Source organism: Sceloporus undulatus, chromosome 5 (genome assembly GCF_019175285.1).
Source record: "Sceloporus undulatus isolate JIND9_A2432 ecotype Alabama chromosome 5, SceUnd_v1.1, whole genome shotgun sequence".
NCBI classification, from domain to species: domain Eukaryota; kingdom Metazoa; phylum Chordata; class Lepidosauria; order Squamata; family Phrynosomatidae; genus Sceloporus; species Sceloporus undulatus.
The window spans coordinates 41,316,021-41,333,198 of record NC_056526.1 but is presented as its reverse complement, the minus strand read 5'-3'; the positions used below and the strand labels follow the sequence as shown (position 1 = coordinate 41,333,198).

The following is a 17,178-nucleotide window of genomic DNA, read 5'->3' as shown; positions in this document are numbered from 1 at the left end:
TTTGTATCAGTATACTGTTTACCCAAATCATTATGGAGAACCTTTTCCAAGCAATGGGAATAAGGACAGAAATCTTAGAGATGGTGTACTATGAAGAATATAGCACAGAGTGTTATGGCATCTTTGTAATAATATATGTGTTTTAAAAACTGAGCAGGTATAGAGGTGGAATGTGAAAACAAACACGCAAATAGTAATAGTCTCCTTAAATAGAAATATTTCAGTTGCTTGTTTTAACCATTTCTCTGCACTCTGCAATTCCATTCCTTTGCATCAGCTGCAAGCAAAGAGCACACTACCAGAATTTCATCACAAGTGCTTATCAAACTGACACTGGCCGTATTTGTCATATTTCAAACTCTGTTGCAAAAACAGTCTTGATTTCACTGCCATACCTTTCCTATGATCCACTGAGAATTTTGTGCTGACTTTATACTTATGCAATGAAAAAATCTACACAGCTTTTTATGCAAACGGGGGTAGCTATGTAGGAATGGGTTTTAAGGTCCTCATATCTATAAAGAAGATCTTGGAAAAGTCACTTTTGGATTGTCCAAGCTCCCTGGTAATTATAGGAGTTATAGTCCAAAATTAACATTATCAAGCTCTGCTATAAAACTGTGCTTATATGATGCTTCTTGATTATCCAGATGAAGGATAGTGAAGAGGCTAATAGTTATGACTATGTAAAACCTCTGATGTCTGGACTTTCTAACATTTTCATTCATACACCCTGAAAGTTTATTTAGATTTCCTGTCTCATTTCCTATTGTTATATCAAGCACAGGATGTTACACAATAAGTGATAGCTCAGGTACGTCATAGTTTCCACAGTGCTTATGCACGTAGCTAGCTTTCCCACCCAATAAACTGAGAAAAAGCAAACACAGCTGGGCTACAAATTGGGAGTTCCCTTCAATATGGGAACACAATACTTTGAAATATGTTGAAGCTTTCTGAAAAACACTGTCGACAAACATTAATTGTAGTTGTAGCAACGAGCCTCTACACAAATATGAATGGCCTTTGTGTGAAATTAGTATGAATTATTATGGGGTGTATACTCCACCTTTCAATCAGTTAGTTGCCTTTACAAGATTTGCAGGCAATTTTTCTGTCTCAGGACTCTCTACTCCACCTCATGCATGTGAGGAAGGTAGGCTCGAGTCTAGGTAGTTTATCACATGGAAGGCATCCTGTGCGGAAACGGGATTTAAAACAGGATTTAACCCTCCCCCAAAACCTAAGAAAACACGCAAAAGCACGATTTATTTTCAGACACATTGAGGTTAATGCAACATTAAATCTGCTAGAAAGTAGACAAAATGTGATTCTTTTTACTTTTGGGATTTTCTGGAGGTAAAAAGGATAGCATTTTGCATACTTTCTAGCCAGGTTAATGTCATGTTAATGCACCTCAACAGTGACGTCTGAAAATCACTTGTGCATTTGTGCATCTTTTTTACTTAATGTTGGATTAATCCAGACATTGTCTGATAATAAATCCGCTTTTGCAGGGTTTTCCCCCCACTTTAAATCCTGTTTTTACATTGGATCCCTCTCGTGTGATAAACTCCTAGGAGAGTTCATGCCCCCAGCTTCTTTCCTTCAGTTAGTCTCAAAGGTGCTACAAGAACAAGATCCCTTGGCATAATGATTTTCCAGGCTAACACAGCTAGGTCTTGGAATTCAGCCTCTATTTATATGAACCATGTGAGCCCTTCCCAACCTTTTTGAGTTTGGTGCAGCAGGAACTGCTGGTTTCCTTTAGAGGAAGGCATCCAAGCCACTGCATGTATGTGAGAGCAGGGTGAGCACATGTCCTAAGTGCAAAGGAGGACCAGTCACTGTAAAATGTAGTACAGTCAAGAAAAATGTAGGGCATTGTGAAATAAAAGCTAAACTGATACAAATATACAATCATTTCATATGGAAAATTTACAGCTATATTACATACATGGTATTTTATTACCCTTTTATTATTTTTATTGGCTTATGTTTTATTATCCTGTCCTTTGCTGCAGACAGGAGGATAGGATGGATACTTCTAAAGTTCCTTTTTTGCTAGGAGCAGGAGAGCATGGGGGGGTGGGTTATGGTCCAAAACACACTGCAAAAATAATCCAGTTTGAGACTGCTTTAACTGCCTTGGCACAATGCTAGGGAATCCTGGGGGAAGTGTAGTTTTGTGAGACGTTTAGCCTTCTCTGTCAGAGAGAGCTCTGGTATCACAACAAAGTACAATTCCCAGGATTCCCTAGCATTGAGCCAGGGCAGTTAAAGCGGTTTCAAACTGGATTATTTCTGCAGTGTGTCTTGAACCAGACTCTTATTCATTATTCATTATTCATTATTGAGTGAATATATTATATAGGACAAACAAATCTAAAATTCTGGTCCAAAACACACTGCAGTAATAATCCAATTTGAGACCCCTTTAACTGCCTTGGTTCAATGCTAGGGAATCCTGGGGGAAGTGTGGTGTTGTGAGACATTTAGCCTTCTCTGTCAGAGAGAGCTCTGGTACCACAACAAACTACAATTCCCAGGATTCCCTAGCACTGAGCCAGGACAGCTAAAGCAGTCTCAAACTGGATTATATCTGCAGTGTGCTTCGGACCACTCTTATTCATTACTCATTAATCATTATGGAGTTAATATGGAGGACAAAAAATAAAATAAAAATAAAATAAAATTCTGGTCCAAAACACACAGAAATAATCCAGTTTGAGCCAGAGCAGTTAAAGAAGTGTCAAACTGGATTGTTTTTGTAGTGTGTTTTAGGCCTATATGACTTTTCTAGCTCTGTGTGTATTCTGAGGGGAAAGAGACAGAGGGAAGGCTTGGAACTACGACTCCCAGCGTGCCTTGCGAAATTCTGGTGAAGCACAAGATGGCGGCGGGCATGGACCAGGAGGAAGCGGACACTGGGACTGTGAAAGCCTTTAAAGAGCTGGTAAGAGAGTTGCTGCTTCTTCCCTTTAGCCCCCGTTGGTGTTTTTCTCCCCTCTTCGCCATTTGTCTCCTTTGTCCTCATATAAAGGGTTTCAGAGTGTGGCTGACACGTGTCTTTGAGTCCACACGTGCACTCTCTGCTCCATTAATTACAGGTTGCCTTTGGGGAGGATTCCCCTTTTCAAGGGGGAGTGTAATATGGGGCAATCAGGCCATCCCAGATTAAAGACTCAGTTGCCTCCCACTGACTGCCCTGTTTGCTTTGTTTTAACAATTTTAATTGTATTGTTTAGTATTATTTATTTATTATTTAGTATTTAGTATTCTTGTTTAGTATAATATAGTTACTGTTATTAATTTTGTGTTTATGGTGGATGAATGGGTGGGAGGTTTGTGGGAGGTTTTATTGTGTTGTATTTATATTTTAGTGTTGTAAGCCGACTCAGTCTCAATGGACAGGAGGGGTAATAATAATAATAATAATAATAATAAATAATAATAATAAATAATAATAATATTAATGGTTTGAGCCTTGCACTGCAACGCTGGAGACCAGGTTTCGAATCTGGAGCATAAAAACTCATTGGGTGACCTTGCTGTTGTTGTTATTATTATTTTCTTATAAATAAAATATTTATTTATAATATTTTATAATATTTTATTGTCTCGCCTCTAGTTTGCTAGTTTTGATAGTCTTGCCATTTTAACTAATTTTAACTCTTTACATTGTTGTTGATTTGTTTTGTTCTTGTTTTAAGGTAGGGAGGGGCTTAGGGACAGGGGATTATTTAATTTTTGTTTTTTATATGCACTATGTATTTTATTGACATTTGTCTGTTATTGTAACCCTCCTTGATCTGTAGGGAGAGGTGGAGCATAAATAAACTATTATTATTATTATTATTATTATTATTATTATTATATCCCACATTTTCTCCCAATACAGGGACTCAAGGCGGCGAGCAACAAGTATAAAACAATTATTTATAAGTATAAAATTTAAATACAATTTAAAAACAATACAACAATGTTAAAGTATTGTAAGGGCAGGGAACTGTCTAATTAAAAATAAATAAATTATAAGCCGCTCTGAGAGCCTTTGTGGCTGAAAAGCGGGATATAAATACTCAAAAGAAATATATATATAATTAAAAAAACGATTAAACAATTTTAAGAATTAAAACAGTTATAAATTAAAATATGTTCAAAGTCACACTCTCTCAGCTCAGGGGATGACAAAGGCAAAGGTGAACCCCCTCTGAGGAAACTTGTCGAGAAACTTGTTATTAGTAGTACCATGTTTATTGTATTTATTTTTTATCCTGCTTTCCTCTCCCACCCCCACAAAAAAATTGGGACCGAAAGTGGCTTAAAGTTTAAAGGCACAGTACAATTAAAAACTTCCAAAAAAGTGACGATTAAAATGGAAGGATTCAAAGATATAGCTGTGTTAGTCTGTAGAATCGGTATGTAGAGAGATCTTGCAGCACCTCTGAGGCTGAATGAAAGAAAGCAGTTGGCAGCATGAGTTTTCATAGACCAAAGTCTACTTCCTCAGATGCATTCTTTTAAAACTTTGTTTTAAAAGCCTGTCTGAACAAAAAGGTCTTAGCCTGCCGGAGGAAGGAGAACAAGGAGGGGACCATTCTGGTCTTCCTGGAAAAAGAGAGATAATGAATCAATAGAATCTATTGAAAGCAGAGAATTCATATAACATGTACACTTGTCCTTCCACATTCGCTGGGGTTAGGGGCACAGGAATCCTATGAATGTGGAAAAACTGCAAATAACAAAAATATGTTTTTCCTGAGTGAACACCTCTCTAGAAATCTCTATGTCCTCCAGTGCAACTCTGTGGTTAACATCTGTCAGACATTGACCATAGAATTGCACCTGAGGAGCTACAAATGCCTAGTGGAGTGTTCTCTCTAGGAATCCTTAGGTCCTTCAGTACGACTTTGACTTTGTGCTGGAGGACTTAGATATTCCTAGAGAGAACATATTAATAAAATTCATGAATAATCAAATTCACAAAAGTCAAAGCTGCAAATATGGAGGGAAGAGTGTATAGAGATGTAAACTCACACCAACCAGTTTCATGTTACATTGTGTATCCACATAGTGTCCTCCCTTTTAAAAAACCAAACCAAACCATTACATTTAATATATTACAGAAAATAGCCAGCATATTTTTTTTTTAAAAAAAAACCAAACTAACTTGTACCATTTACATATTCTGGCTTCTAATGAAGCAGATAATGCATTTAAAAATGCATCATAGTTTTAAGTCACTAAATTTTCCAATACAGGGTAACTATTATTAAAGGCCATATTGAATTATGACTACTTTAAACACCTTCCTAAGTGTTTGTTTTCTGTTTGAATTCACAGGGAGTAACAGATGTGCTGTGTGAAGCCTGTGATCAGTTGGGATGGAAGACACCAACAAAGATCCAAGTGGAGGCTGTTCCACTTGCACTCCAAGGTGAGATCAGTTCACAGTCTTTTTTTCTACAGACTTTTGCAGCTCTTTTCAGTGAGTAAGTAAAAATTTCACCTCATCTTGAACTAAGGGGATGAATTTTGCTCAGAAGGGAAGATATGATTTCTTAGAGTTGTACAAGGAAAGTGTGACTTCATAGAGTTGTACAAGCAAGCTTTTGTTTTACTAATATATTAGAAAGGGCAGCCTTTCTTTCAAGAGTGGTCTGGGCTCAGTTCAGGCTCTCCCTGTTATATGGAAAACATTAATTTCCCAGTAGAGAAGGTTGGAACATCCTCTAGAATGGGTTGCTTCTCCTCTTTGCTCCTTATGCAGGAAAAAATAAAGACCTTCCTGGCCCTGTGTGGATGGAGCAAACTCTGAAAAGTCAGTCTTTTTCCTGCCTATACTCCTAGTAGGGCACACTTTATTCTCCAGACAAATATCATTGATTGCACCCATTCTAGAGGACGATCTGGACTTCTGAGACCTCCCTGGCCTGAATTCCCTTCTTCTGTGTTCAGTTGTTCTGCTCTACTGTGATATGAGGAAAGGATAATGGGAGACATGCTCACTGCCTCACCTTTCCACCATATCTCTGTTGTTGGGCTCCATGCAGTGGAGGACAAAAATCCTGCTAAACTCATGTAGACCCCACTGCAAACTTTTGTCTTCTAGTGCATGAAAGTGGTATAGGGCTCTGTGAAAAATATGGTGGAGGGTCTGGGGCAGTGAACCTGTGGCCACTTTCCCTTCACATTGTTTTGAAAGTCTGCACAGGACATTATATTTCTAGTATTAAGTGGAAGTGGAAGTATTGGAGAAAATAGTGTTCTGTTTGTATTCTTACACTAAATCAGAGATAACCAGCATATTTTTGCAGCCCCTGGAGCCTTTTTTTCTACCATAACCAGTTTTTAAAAGCATGAAAGAAGGAAGACTACTGTTCTTATCCTGCATCTTCTCCCAAACTGGGATTTAAGATGACTTAAAAATTAAAACAAATTCAATATATTTAAAACATACAAATTGTCCAAAACATTAACATGGTATTAAACTATCAATAACATTACATTATTATTAACTTTAACTTACTCATGCTCCTGTAAGCTCCAGGAAATATCATCTTCAAAACAAAGGTGTACAGACCTAGGGTGGCTAGAAGTCAACTTCTGTTCATTTCCATTTTCATCAGGAGGTCTGGTCTGGTGCTGCCAATGGGGGGTCCTCCTGAATGTGGGTTAAAACTCGCTTTTGAATTTGCAGAATCGGTTTATTGTGGTGTAGATCCTCTGAAGGTGCTTTTGAGAATTCTTTTTCAGTGTTCTGCATCATTGTATTTGTACTGTTTTCCTTTCACTCTGAATGTTAACCCAGTTCTTTTCTTGTAGGCCGGGACATCATTGGCTTAGCAGAGACAGGATCTGGAAAAACAGGGGCATTTGCTTTGCCAATCCTTCAGGCACTCTTAGAGACTCCTCAGCGCTTCTTTGCTTTGGTACTAACACCCACCCGGGAGTTAGCCTTCCAAATCTCAGAGCAGTTTGAGGCTCTTGGATCTTCCATTGGTGTTCAGACTGGTGAGTGGCCTTGCTATGAGGCTTCAGATGAGCGGGAAATAGACTGAGTTTTGTAAGAGGCATAAAGGAGATGGAGCAATAGCACGTTTTTTATTATACAGTTGACCCTTCGTATCCACAGATTCTATATCCATGGATTCAGCCATCCATGGTTTGAAAGTAATTTATAAAAATATAAATTCTAAAAAGCAAACCTTGATATTGCCCTTTTTTATAAGGGACATAATTTTACTATGCTGTTGTATTTAATGAGACTTGAGCATCCATGGATTTTTGGTATCCATGGGGTGTCTTGGAACAAAACCCCAGCAAATACAAAAAAAACCACTCTCTCTTTCTCTCTCTCTCTCTCTCTGTGTGTGTGTGTGTGTGTGTGTATCTTTATCTTCATGAAATGTCTTTGTACTCTAGGTGCAAAGTATGGCAATAAGCTCACAGACATTATTAGCCTATGTAACATTTTTACTTTTACTATCCTGCTGATGCTATCAACTTTGGTTTTAATGTTGGCTGCAAAGAAGCATTGTTACCTGCAGTCAGCATTGAAGCAGATGCCATCAACTGATTGATTTGTAGCATTTATTTTCACTCTGCTGCTTAGTCCCAAAATCTTCCAGAATGGCTTACAAAAAGAAGTAGCAGGACAACCCCTGTCCTAAGGCTTACCATCTAATTTCTGTGCTCTTCACAGAAAAAAAAAAGGCTTTTTGCAACTGGCATATAAGCCGGGTGGGCTAGTACAGGTGGGTTACAGTTATCTGTCCTGTCTTCCATCTGCCTGCTTACTTTCATTAAATTCCTGCTTATCTTGGACTACTTGGAATGTTGTTGAAAACAAGGTTAGTCTCACTTTGTGAAAGTGGAAATTGGATAACTTCCTTCAAAAACAGAAAAGAAGAGAAAGATTTCAAGGAGATGAGACTCACTCTCACAACTGCTGCTCCCTCTCCAGATTTGTCCCTGCAGTTATATGTTTACAGTTTTGCATCATTTTCCTCCTGTTTGATTTATTTGGAAACTTTTTTTAAAACATCAGATTCATTGTTTATCTGGGATGAATTCTTAATGTTTTGCAGCCTCCCTTAGGATTCATGGCAATGGGAGGTTCTGGATGGCACTCTATATGGCTCAGGTCCTGGCCAGTTGGCAGACCTTATCTCCCTGGGCCGCCCTGGGCTCTGAGAACCGTAGGGGAGGCCCTTCTCTCCATCCCACCACTATCACACACACAGTTAGTGGGGACACGTGAGAGGGCCTTTTTCGTGGCTGCTCCAAGATTCTGGAACTCCCTGCCTAGGGAGACCAGAATGGCCCCTTCTTTGATGGCCTTCTGCCGACAGGTGAAAACCTTCCTCTTCAGACAGGCATTCAAAACAGAATGCTCTTAAAGAATGGCCTGGGGTACTATATTGTTTTAATGTATTTTAAACATTTTTATCTTCTTTAAAGTATTTGATATTTTAGTATTGAATTTGTTTCTGTTATTGCAGTAATTTAATCCTATTTTAATGTACTATTTTTGTATGTTTTTAACTGTATGGTGTTTTTTTAATGTTGCAAGCTGCCCTGAATCCCAGTCCTGGGAGAAAGGTGGGATATAAATAATAATAATAATACATCATGCCACTTCATGTGATTAATACACAAAGTTCTACTAAAAGTAGCTGTTTGACGTTAACATTGGGTAATTCTTTTCAAAGTTTAGAGAAATTACTTTTTGGGATTACAAATCCACAACCCCCAGCCTGGGCATTGGCCATGCTAGCTGGGGGATTCTGACAGCTTTAGGCCAAAGATAACATTTCCATGCTCTGGTTTTCCATAATGTTTGTTTGAAGCTTGCACCACAGGACCAGCTCATTTAATGGAATGTTTCTTGACATCTAGGTGTCGTAAAACAATTCCCAAACAGTGATAAATATTAGATTGCACCTGTGTGTGGTGCTTAAAAAGTAAGTATGAATACTTACATGTAGACTTGGACTTGGGATGGAATTAATGAACACCAATGAATGGAATGGCCTTTACTTTCTACTGGCTGCAGGGGGCTGTGCTGAAGCAGATGTTGAGGGTAGGTTTGGTGGTTAATAAAACTGAATTTCAATGAATCTGATTTAATTCTTCTTTTTTTTCCTAAGCTGTAATCGTTGGAGGAATTGACATGATGGCTCAGTCTCTGGCCTTAGCTAAGAAGCCACATGTAATCATTGGTAAGAAACCAAATGAGTGCAGTAGAGTGACTGACAGACTGAAATTACTAATAAGACTTTAAGAATCTATATGAAAGAGAATGAATGCTTGGAGAAATTATTGACTAAACAGATAATTAACTAAACATTCTGGGCTCCCTGGTCCTTGTGGGTCCTTGGGTCCATTTGGGAATTTATCCTGGTTATCCTGGGCATCACCACTTGGTTGCAGTGGATGGCATGTATCACGGAGGACATGTAATGTGCTCCAAAGACTTGAATGCAGGGGATTGAATGAAGTGGGATCTCAAACCTCAACACACACAAAATTCATTTGAATCCATTTTTCCCATTAACAGAAACCTATATCACAGAAGGCAAATATGATGTTTACAAGCTGTGCACTGGAGCCATCCTCCTACTGCATGCACAGTCTTTCACACATTGATACCTTTCTTTGTCTTATGTCCTGTGTATGTGCCATGTATTGATATTGCATTGTTCTTATTATACACCTTAAAGTCAACTATAACTAATGGTGACTTTACCAAAGGGTTTTGTTGGCAAGCTATTGCAAGGAGGTTACCATTGCTTCCTTCTTAGACTAAGGGAGCATGATTTGCCCAAGGTCACCAAATGAGCTACCATGGATGAGCAGGGATTTAGACCCTTATCTCTGGGATTCTTGTTTTTACACCATGCTGACACCTTTATATGCATTTCCTTTTTCCATGCATACAATCTTCCTGTCTGCAAGCACACAGGAAGTTCATAGTGTCTTTTGGGATCTGTGTAAAATCATCTCCCCCAGAGTCATCACATTCTCGTTTTTAACTTCCTGTTGCTCTCTCCTTCCCTTACTGATTTACTGCTGCTCTTAGCTGCTTCAATGCTCTCCCTAGTTTCTCTGTTTTCCCTGCCCCCCACTCCCCAATGGCAGAAATGGCAGGGGTCCTTTTTGCTTCCTCTCTTCTTTCTCTGTGCTGGCAGCCACCTGCCATCTTTGTTCATCAAGAATGCATCTGAGCCACACATACAGACCAGAGGTATTCATGAAAATAAAGATGGAGGCCTTAAGCAATCCAAGCTGTTGGTGAGAAAATAGCTGTGACAGATTCCCTCTCCAGGTTGACACTGCAGTCCTAGCCCTTGGGCTCTTATCACTCACCTTGTGCTTTTACTGTTAAGACCCCTCCCTGGATCTGATACGTAGGCCCCAAGATGACCACTATACTGGAAAAATAGATGTGTTTATTGTTGGGTTAAATTTGGTAAAGTGTGGCCAATTTCCCTCATTAATTCTTAAATAAAATATATATCCAAACAAAAGATGAAGGAAATAAAACATTAATTATTTATTGTATAACAGGTAAATTAAAGGTCTAGCTTTACTCTGGCACCACACACACTCTGCAATATAACACTTTAATTGAAACAGTGACATTTTCCTCTGAACTCTTTCAACATTTTAAGTATCCATCAAAATTAGGTCTCTACTTTAATCTCATTCATTCCTCCTCAAACCATTTCATTATTTCTAACTGTCCCTATCTCTAATAGTCCCTCTCAAGTTATAATCCATGCCTTTACCTCTAAATCTTAACTGGTCCTATCTGACATTTTAATATTCTTTTCCCCATAGGCCTCCCCAGAATTCCACAAGCTCTGATTAGCTAGTTTTACTCAGACTTATCAAACTCATCTCTTCACAATATAATTGTTGTTGTCTTTTAAATTTAAAGTCATAGGGCTAGGGCAACTCCTGGTGGGCTTACATCAGGATTGGGAGATCTAGCTAACTGGAGTAAATGGAAGGTGCAAGACATGTGCTGTACTTAGTGTTCTCATGGATGGACGATCAGTGGCCCTCCAGACATAGTTGATGCACAGCTTACACAGCCTTTCACCATTAGGCATACTGGCCAGGTGAGTTGTAATCCAACAACATCTAGAGGGCCACAGAAACATCTTTTTTTTTATATGCTGTATTGGGCAAAGGTTTAAGTTATCTCTGTTATTGACTACTCTCTTTTCTCCATCCTCTTCTGTTGGTAGCTACTCCTGGTCGTCTTATTGACCACCTTGAGAACACAAAGGGTTTTAATTTGAGAGCTCTGAAGTACCTGGTGATGGATGAAGCTGACCGGATTCTCAATATGGACTTTGAAACAGAGGTGAGGTCTGCTAGTCCTGTCCATTTTAAAATAGGCCTTTGGAATTCCAAGGAGATGGTGCTTTTCCTCAGTATGGTTCTCTCATATTTACTAATGTGGCATGGCCATATGTGGTATTGCTTCTCTGATGTGGCATATTAGAAATTAGTTTTTTGGAGTATGCCAGGAACTCACACCATATTTGTGCTCATTGATTGCAGTTGTGTCTTTCTTTCCCTGAAACTTGCTGGGGATCAACAGCCAGTGGCTCATGGGCCAGCATCTGTTCAGTGCCTTTTTGATTTGCACTGGCATAGGGTATTTTTGCCTTTCAGGGTCAATTTTACTGTAGCACAGGTAGCAAGATTCCTATCTGAGGTCACTGGGGTTCTTTCTCCCCATATTGACACAGCTACTCTCTGAACCATCCCACTACTCTTTCTGGTATAGCAGTGGAATAACTTGACTTAAAGAGACTGCTTGTGCTCTGAGCTTAGAAACATTCCTTTTTGGACTAGAGTTTTCACTTTGGCTATGATGGCAGGAGGCTTCTGGAAGTGGAAGTCTAATGTGAAGCTTTTTGGCCTTCTGCCTATGTGCTGTTGCTGCTCTCAAGATGGACAGTTAAAGGGATGCTTGGCGTATATGCCTGTGTACAAATCTTTCTGTTCTTTTGTATTTCACTTTCTATTTCTCTTCACAGGTAGACAAGATACTGAAAGTGATTCCCAGAGACAGGAAGACATTTCTCTTTTCTGCTACAATGACTAAAAAGGTGTGTGAGAGGTTGGAATTTTGTAGTAATTCAGAGAGAGAAGGGACTTGGCAGAATTACTTTTGACCTCAGGGCAATATCGGTGCCTTAAAATCTCAATTTGATCTGTTCTCAGGTGCAAAAACTCCAGCGGGCTGCTCTCAAGGACCCTGTTAAATGTGCAGTTTCATCTAAATACCAGACAGTTGAAAAGCTTCAGCAGTACTATATTTTTATCCCTTCCAAGTTCAAGGTAAATAATTTCCTTCACCTTGTTTCATACTCCACTCAGATTTCCTCTGAATCTTTTGGGTCCTTTCTCAGTTTGTTCCCCTTCATTCATATTATTTGTGGGCTAAAATGCATTTTCTAATTCCTAGGACAGTTATCTTGTCTATATCCTTAATGAACTTGCTGGGAACTCTTTCATGATATTCTGCAGCACATGCAACAATACTCAGCGGACGGCTCTACTGCTTCGCAATCTGGGCTTCACGGCCATCCCTCTCCATGGACAGATGAGCCAGGTACATTCAAGGAAATTTTTGGTATACCGTACCCAAGCTTGGAAAAGTTGCCTTTGGAACTATAATTCCCAGAATCCATCAGCCACTATGGCCACTGATCATATTTTAACTACAACTATATCTTGTATCCAATTTGCTTTTCCTTTGAGCAACATTTCCACAAACTGTATTGTGTGTAGAATGGTAACATGTAGCCATTAATAAATCACAAAATTTTCACTCATTTCCGCTTTGTCAGGTTAACAATTCATAACAGTATGTTAACATGTATTTTCTTTTCCTCCCAGAATAAGCGATTAGGGTCACTGAATAAGTTCAAAGCCAAAGCACGGTCCATTCTCTTGGCAACAGATGTTGCTAGCAGAGGCCTAGACATTCCCCATGTGGATGTTGTGATAAACTTTGACATTCCTACCCATTCCAAGGTAAGTTATGAAGTCATGCTGATAAATTAAGAATTTGATGCCTATAGTTTTAGATGTTGGGAGTTAACAAGAAAGGATGGAAGCCATTGAAAAAAATAGAACCAAGAGGTACAAAAATTCCTTACAGTTGAGGGAACTAGGCCCCCCCCCCCCCCCGTGAGCCCTCACAGAATGCTTTAAAGCTGAGAAAGGTAATGCATATGCTAGCAATAAGCTGGGTTGGAAAGGTGAAAATTACAGGAGTAGTTAATTCAGATAAAGCAGGAGTGATAGTGATTAGATGAGTCTTCAGCTCTTACAGTTTGGGAGTGCTGCCTGCATTTGTCTTTTCTGTTTGATTTTCAGGTTGGGCCGCAGTGTATATTATTTTTGCTTGTTGTGCTTGAGGTGCACTTAGTGGAATGTTGTGTCCAGAGAGTTCTACTTGTCTCCTTCCTTTGTTGTTATACACCTTCAAGTTGACTCTGATTTATAGTGATCCTATCCTAGCAGTTTTCTTGGCAAGATTTATCCAGAGGCAGTTTCACATTTCCCTCCTGTGAGACTGAAAGAATGTGACTTCTCCAAGGTCACCCAGCAGTTTTCCATGGCTGAGCAGGGATTTGAACCCTGGTCTCCTGGAGTCCTAGTCCAAGAGTCAATCCACTACATTATGCTGGTGTCTCCCTCCTTTACCTACTTTCAAAAATAATGTGGAGACAGTTCTTGAGATTTTTATCTTAATTGATTAATTGTTTTTAAATCTGGTCACTAACTGATCTTAATATGTTTTCCTTTCATGATGTTAGTTTATAAGATTTGTTTAATGGGTATAGCGTATGGTGGCTTTAATATGGCTTGTGAACTATCTGGGAAGCTGTTTGGGAAGCATTCTTATGATATATATGTATATATAATTTCAAATTATAAAAATATTTAAAATATTGGGGAAAATTAAAAGATTTTGAATTGTTTTTTGCTTTCTGAATTTGTAGCAGATCCTACAGTGTGCATTCTGTGCATTCATAAGCCTAGAACTATGCTTTTCTAAAACTAAATGCTGTAAATGTATGCTTGTATAAATGCACACACACTATTTATATAAGAACGGATGAGAACATGTATTGTACTGTTGATTTTAACAGATCACTCTGTCAAGATCTAATAGCTAGAAGATGAAAGAAAATCTGCCTTAAGTGACTGTTTATTGTTGATTGAAGATGAAAGAGTTGTCTTCACAGTACATAGCCTATATCTATGAAAAGCCAAATGATTTAAACAGCCACTAACCTCTCAAAAATCTTTGGAGGGACTCAGATAAGGGAATCCATGCTGCTGTTTCTTTTAAAATGTGTCATGTGGGCATTGGGATATTATGAGGGAGGCAGTTGTTTATGTGCCTTGGAATGTGTGGCTGCACAGTTGAAACATAATGAGCAAATATCCAGGACGAGGAACCTTGAACAAGCATTGTGCTGTCCTATCTGTGTTTTGCCCAGGTGGTGCTGGTTTTATTGTGCTTTGCTTTGGCCTCTGTTTTGTGACTTGCTGTGGGTTCCTTTCAGGATTACATTCATCGGGTGGGACGAACAGCTCGGGCTGGACGCTCTGGCAAATCAATCACTTTTGTCACACAGTAAGTAGAGCTCTGCAATTTCCACTGAGCTTTCAGCAATGTCCCTGCAACCTCTTGAAGTTCTGGAGTGGGAGAACTTTATAGGGAATCTCAGATGGGGACAAGATGCTAAGGCATTTGTGGGACAGTAGTTCAGAGGAACTACCTGAACTGTAAATGACATATTTCTACTAATTTCCTCCAGGTATGATGTTGAACTCTTCCAGCGTATTGAGCACCTGATTGGCAAGAAGCTGCCTGCTTTTCCCACACAAGAGGAAGAAGTCATGATGCTGACAGAGCGTGTGGCTGAAGCACAGAGATTTGCTCGCATGGTAAAGTGTGCTGTTATTTTTGTGGGTCAGGGTGCATGCCAGTGTGCAGCAGGCAGATTTAGCCTCATAGCCCAAGGATGTGATTGCTTTATTAGCATCTACCCAGAATCAGTGCAGTCAAATTTCATGCCAAGGCCATTGTTCTTAGGACAGGTTGCTCTCCAAGTGTTGGAGTGCAACTCCCATCAGCCTTAGCTGTACAAAGCCCTCAGTCACAAAGGATACTGTTTTCACACACACATACAAAAGCCAATTTTAAGCCCATTGCAATTCTTGCTCAGACATGTCTTAAGCATGTGGACTGTTGACTATAAACAGGGATGCTTAAGACATGTCTGAGCCAGAATTGCAATAGGCTTAAAACTGGCTTTTATTTTCTTTGTGAAAACAGTATCCTTTGTGGCAGAGGGCTTTGTACAGGAATTAATATCTTTTGATTGTAATAGAGGCAAATCTGTTTGCATTGCATACAGCATCATGCTAGCTATGTGTATGGTGACACTTCAGATGTATCTCAAATGTGTCAGACCTGGTCAATATTTGTGTGGGAGACTAACAGTGATCTCTAGTTAGGGTTAGGAGTGGCAGATCTGCTTAGTGGTGTCAGACTTAGTTAGTATTTGGGTGGGAGACCAACAGAGATCTCTAGTTAGGGTTAAGATTTTATAAGTTGATTTTAAATAATTGTATTAGAATTTACTATGTATTGTTGAAGTGATACCGACTGTAATCCTGCCTCGATCCTTCAGGAGAGGCGGGAAAATATAAAGAAGAGAAAGAAAAGAAAGAGTGCTGTCTGAAACTTAGAAAGCTGCTGTTAATACTGGGATAGATAGGCCATAGGGATAGATTCAGTATAAGACCGTGTCCTATGTTCCCTGATTGACTGGGATTGCTATTGTCTGGGAAAATATTGAAGAAAAATAGTATCAGAGCAGCTTTTGAGAGTGGCATCAATCCTACACAAATGGTAATTCTGGAACTGAGTATACTTCCGTCCACCAAATATCCACCTGTCATGCTGAAAATGTATATATTTTCACTTATGTGCATATTTTCAGAAAGCTCACAAAATTATTCTCCCAATATCTTTGCAGGAGTTACAGCAAAAGGGGGAGAAGAAGAAGCGTTCCCGAGAAGAGGCTAATGAACCTGATGATGCAGAAGGAGCAATGGGTGTCAGGAACAAAGTTGCTGGTGGGAAAAAGAAGAAAAGGAAACCTTGAGAAATGAATTACACCAGACTTTATCTGCCTATGTTATTTAAGTGACTGAGATTCTGGGAGTCATCAGTTCATCGCCAATATCAGATTGACCTTTTAGTACTTGCTCAAAGAAGATGTTTCTTGCCCCAGCAGCACCTTTACAAATGCAACAGTCCAGTCTCCTAAGTGTGAACTAGAAAGCAATTTTATTGCTATTCCAACATTCTGTGCTAATCCTGCAAATTCCTTACTTCTACAGCATGCAGTTTTGCTGCCTACCAGAAGGTAGCAGGGAAGAGCAAATTTCATATCTTTTGCAGTGGAATTCAAGAAATGATAGAACGTTTTCAACCTACTTCCACTACTTGATGAAGAGAGAATTCTGCAAACCTTAATTCTTGCAAAACGAGAACTGGCAAAAATAAAAGCAGCACATGATGCTAATTCAAAGATAACATTAGTAAGGAACTTGATAGTGGCTTCATTGACTTTTTAAAAAGGGGGGTACTTCTTAACTAGGAGGCAAAAAATTTAAAAAGTTTATACTAAAGCTATACTTGTCTGTCCATTTTTGTGTCATTTACTTGTTGCATGAGCTTGTTCTCAATTCATTTTAATAACCTAATAACCTCACACAGCCTTTTACATATAAAAAACCCAAAACAAAACAGAGCGAGGGGACTTGCTGTATACTTGGTTCTGTGTTTAGAGTAATGTTTACATGGCTTTTCCTTTTTCATTACCTCAGTCCTGAGGCAGCAGTGCCTGGGAACAAACACTAAGAGGCAGTGTTTATTCGGACAAGATCTTTGTCAGAATTGATTGTTTTCTGCTGACTTGTTTCTTCACAAACTAAATAGGCTGTACTGGTTGGTTCATAAGAATAATTTCAAAATTCAGCATTGACCAATACTTGTATTAGGCACAATTAGGTACATGCCTGTTGCACTGGCAGAGTTTAGATTAAAGAGTGATAGTG

General features: G+C 39.1%; 1 protein-coding gene across 1 annotated transcript; it reads left to right on the top strand.

Moving 5' to 3' along the window:
• Positions 1 to 2,812: 2,812 nt before the first annotated feature.
• DDX47 (DEAD-box helicase 47) lies at positions 2,813 to 16,749 on the top strand. The gene is made up of 12 exons (XM_042470193.1): positions 2,813 to 2,956; positions 5,347 to 5,440; positions 6,829 to 7,017; positions 9,156 to 9,227; positions 11,262 to 11,380; positions 12,063 to 12,134; positions 12,250 to 12,366; positions 12,494 to 12,640; positions 12,928 to 13,065; positions 14,610 to 14,680; positions 14,865 to 14,994; positions 16,092 to 16,749. The coding sequence occupies exons 1-12, from the start codon at positions 2,894 to 2,896 to the stop codon at positions 16,218 to 16,220; spliced, it is 1,341 nt and encodes a 446-aa protein (XP_042326127.1). The 5' UTR covers positions 2,813 to 2,893; the 3' UTR covers positions 16,221 to 16,749.
• The last annotated feature ends 429 nt before the right edge of the window (positions 16,750 to 17,178 follow it).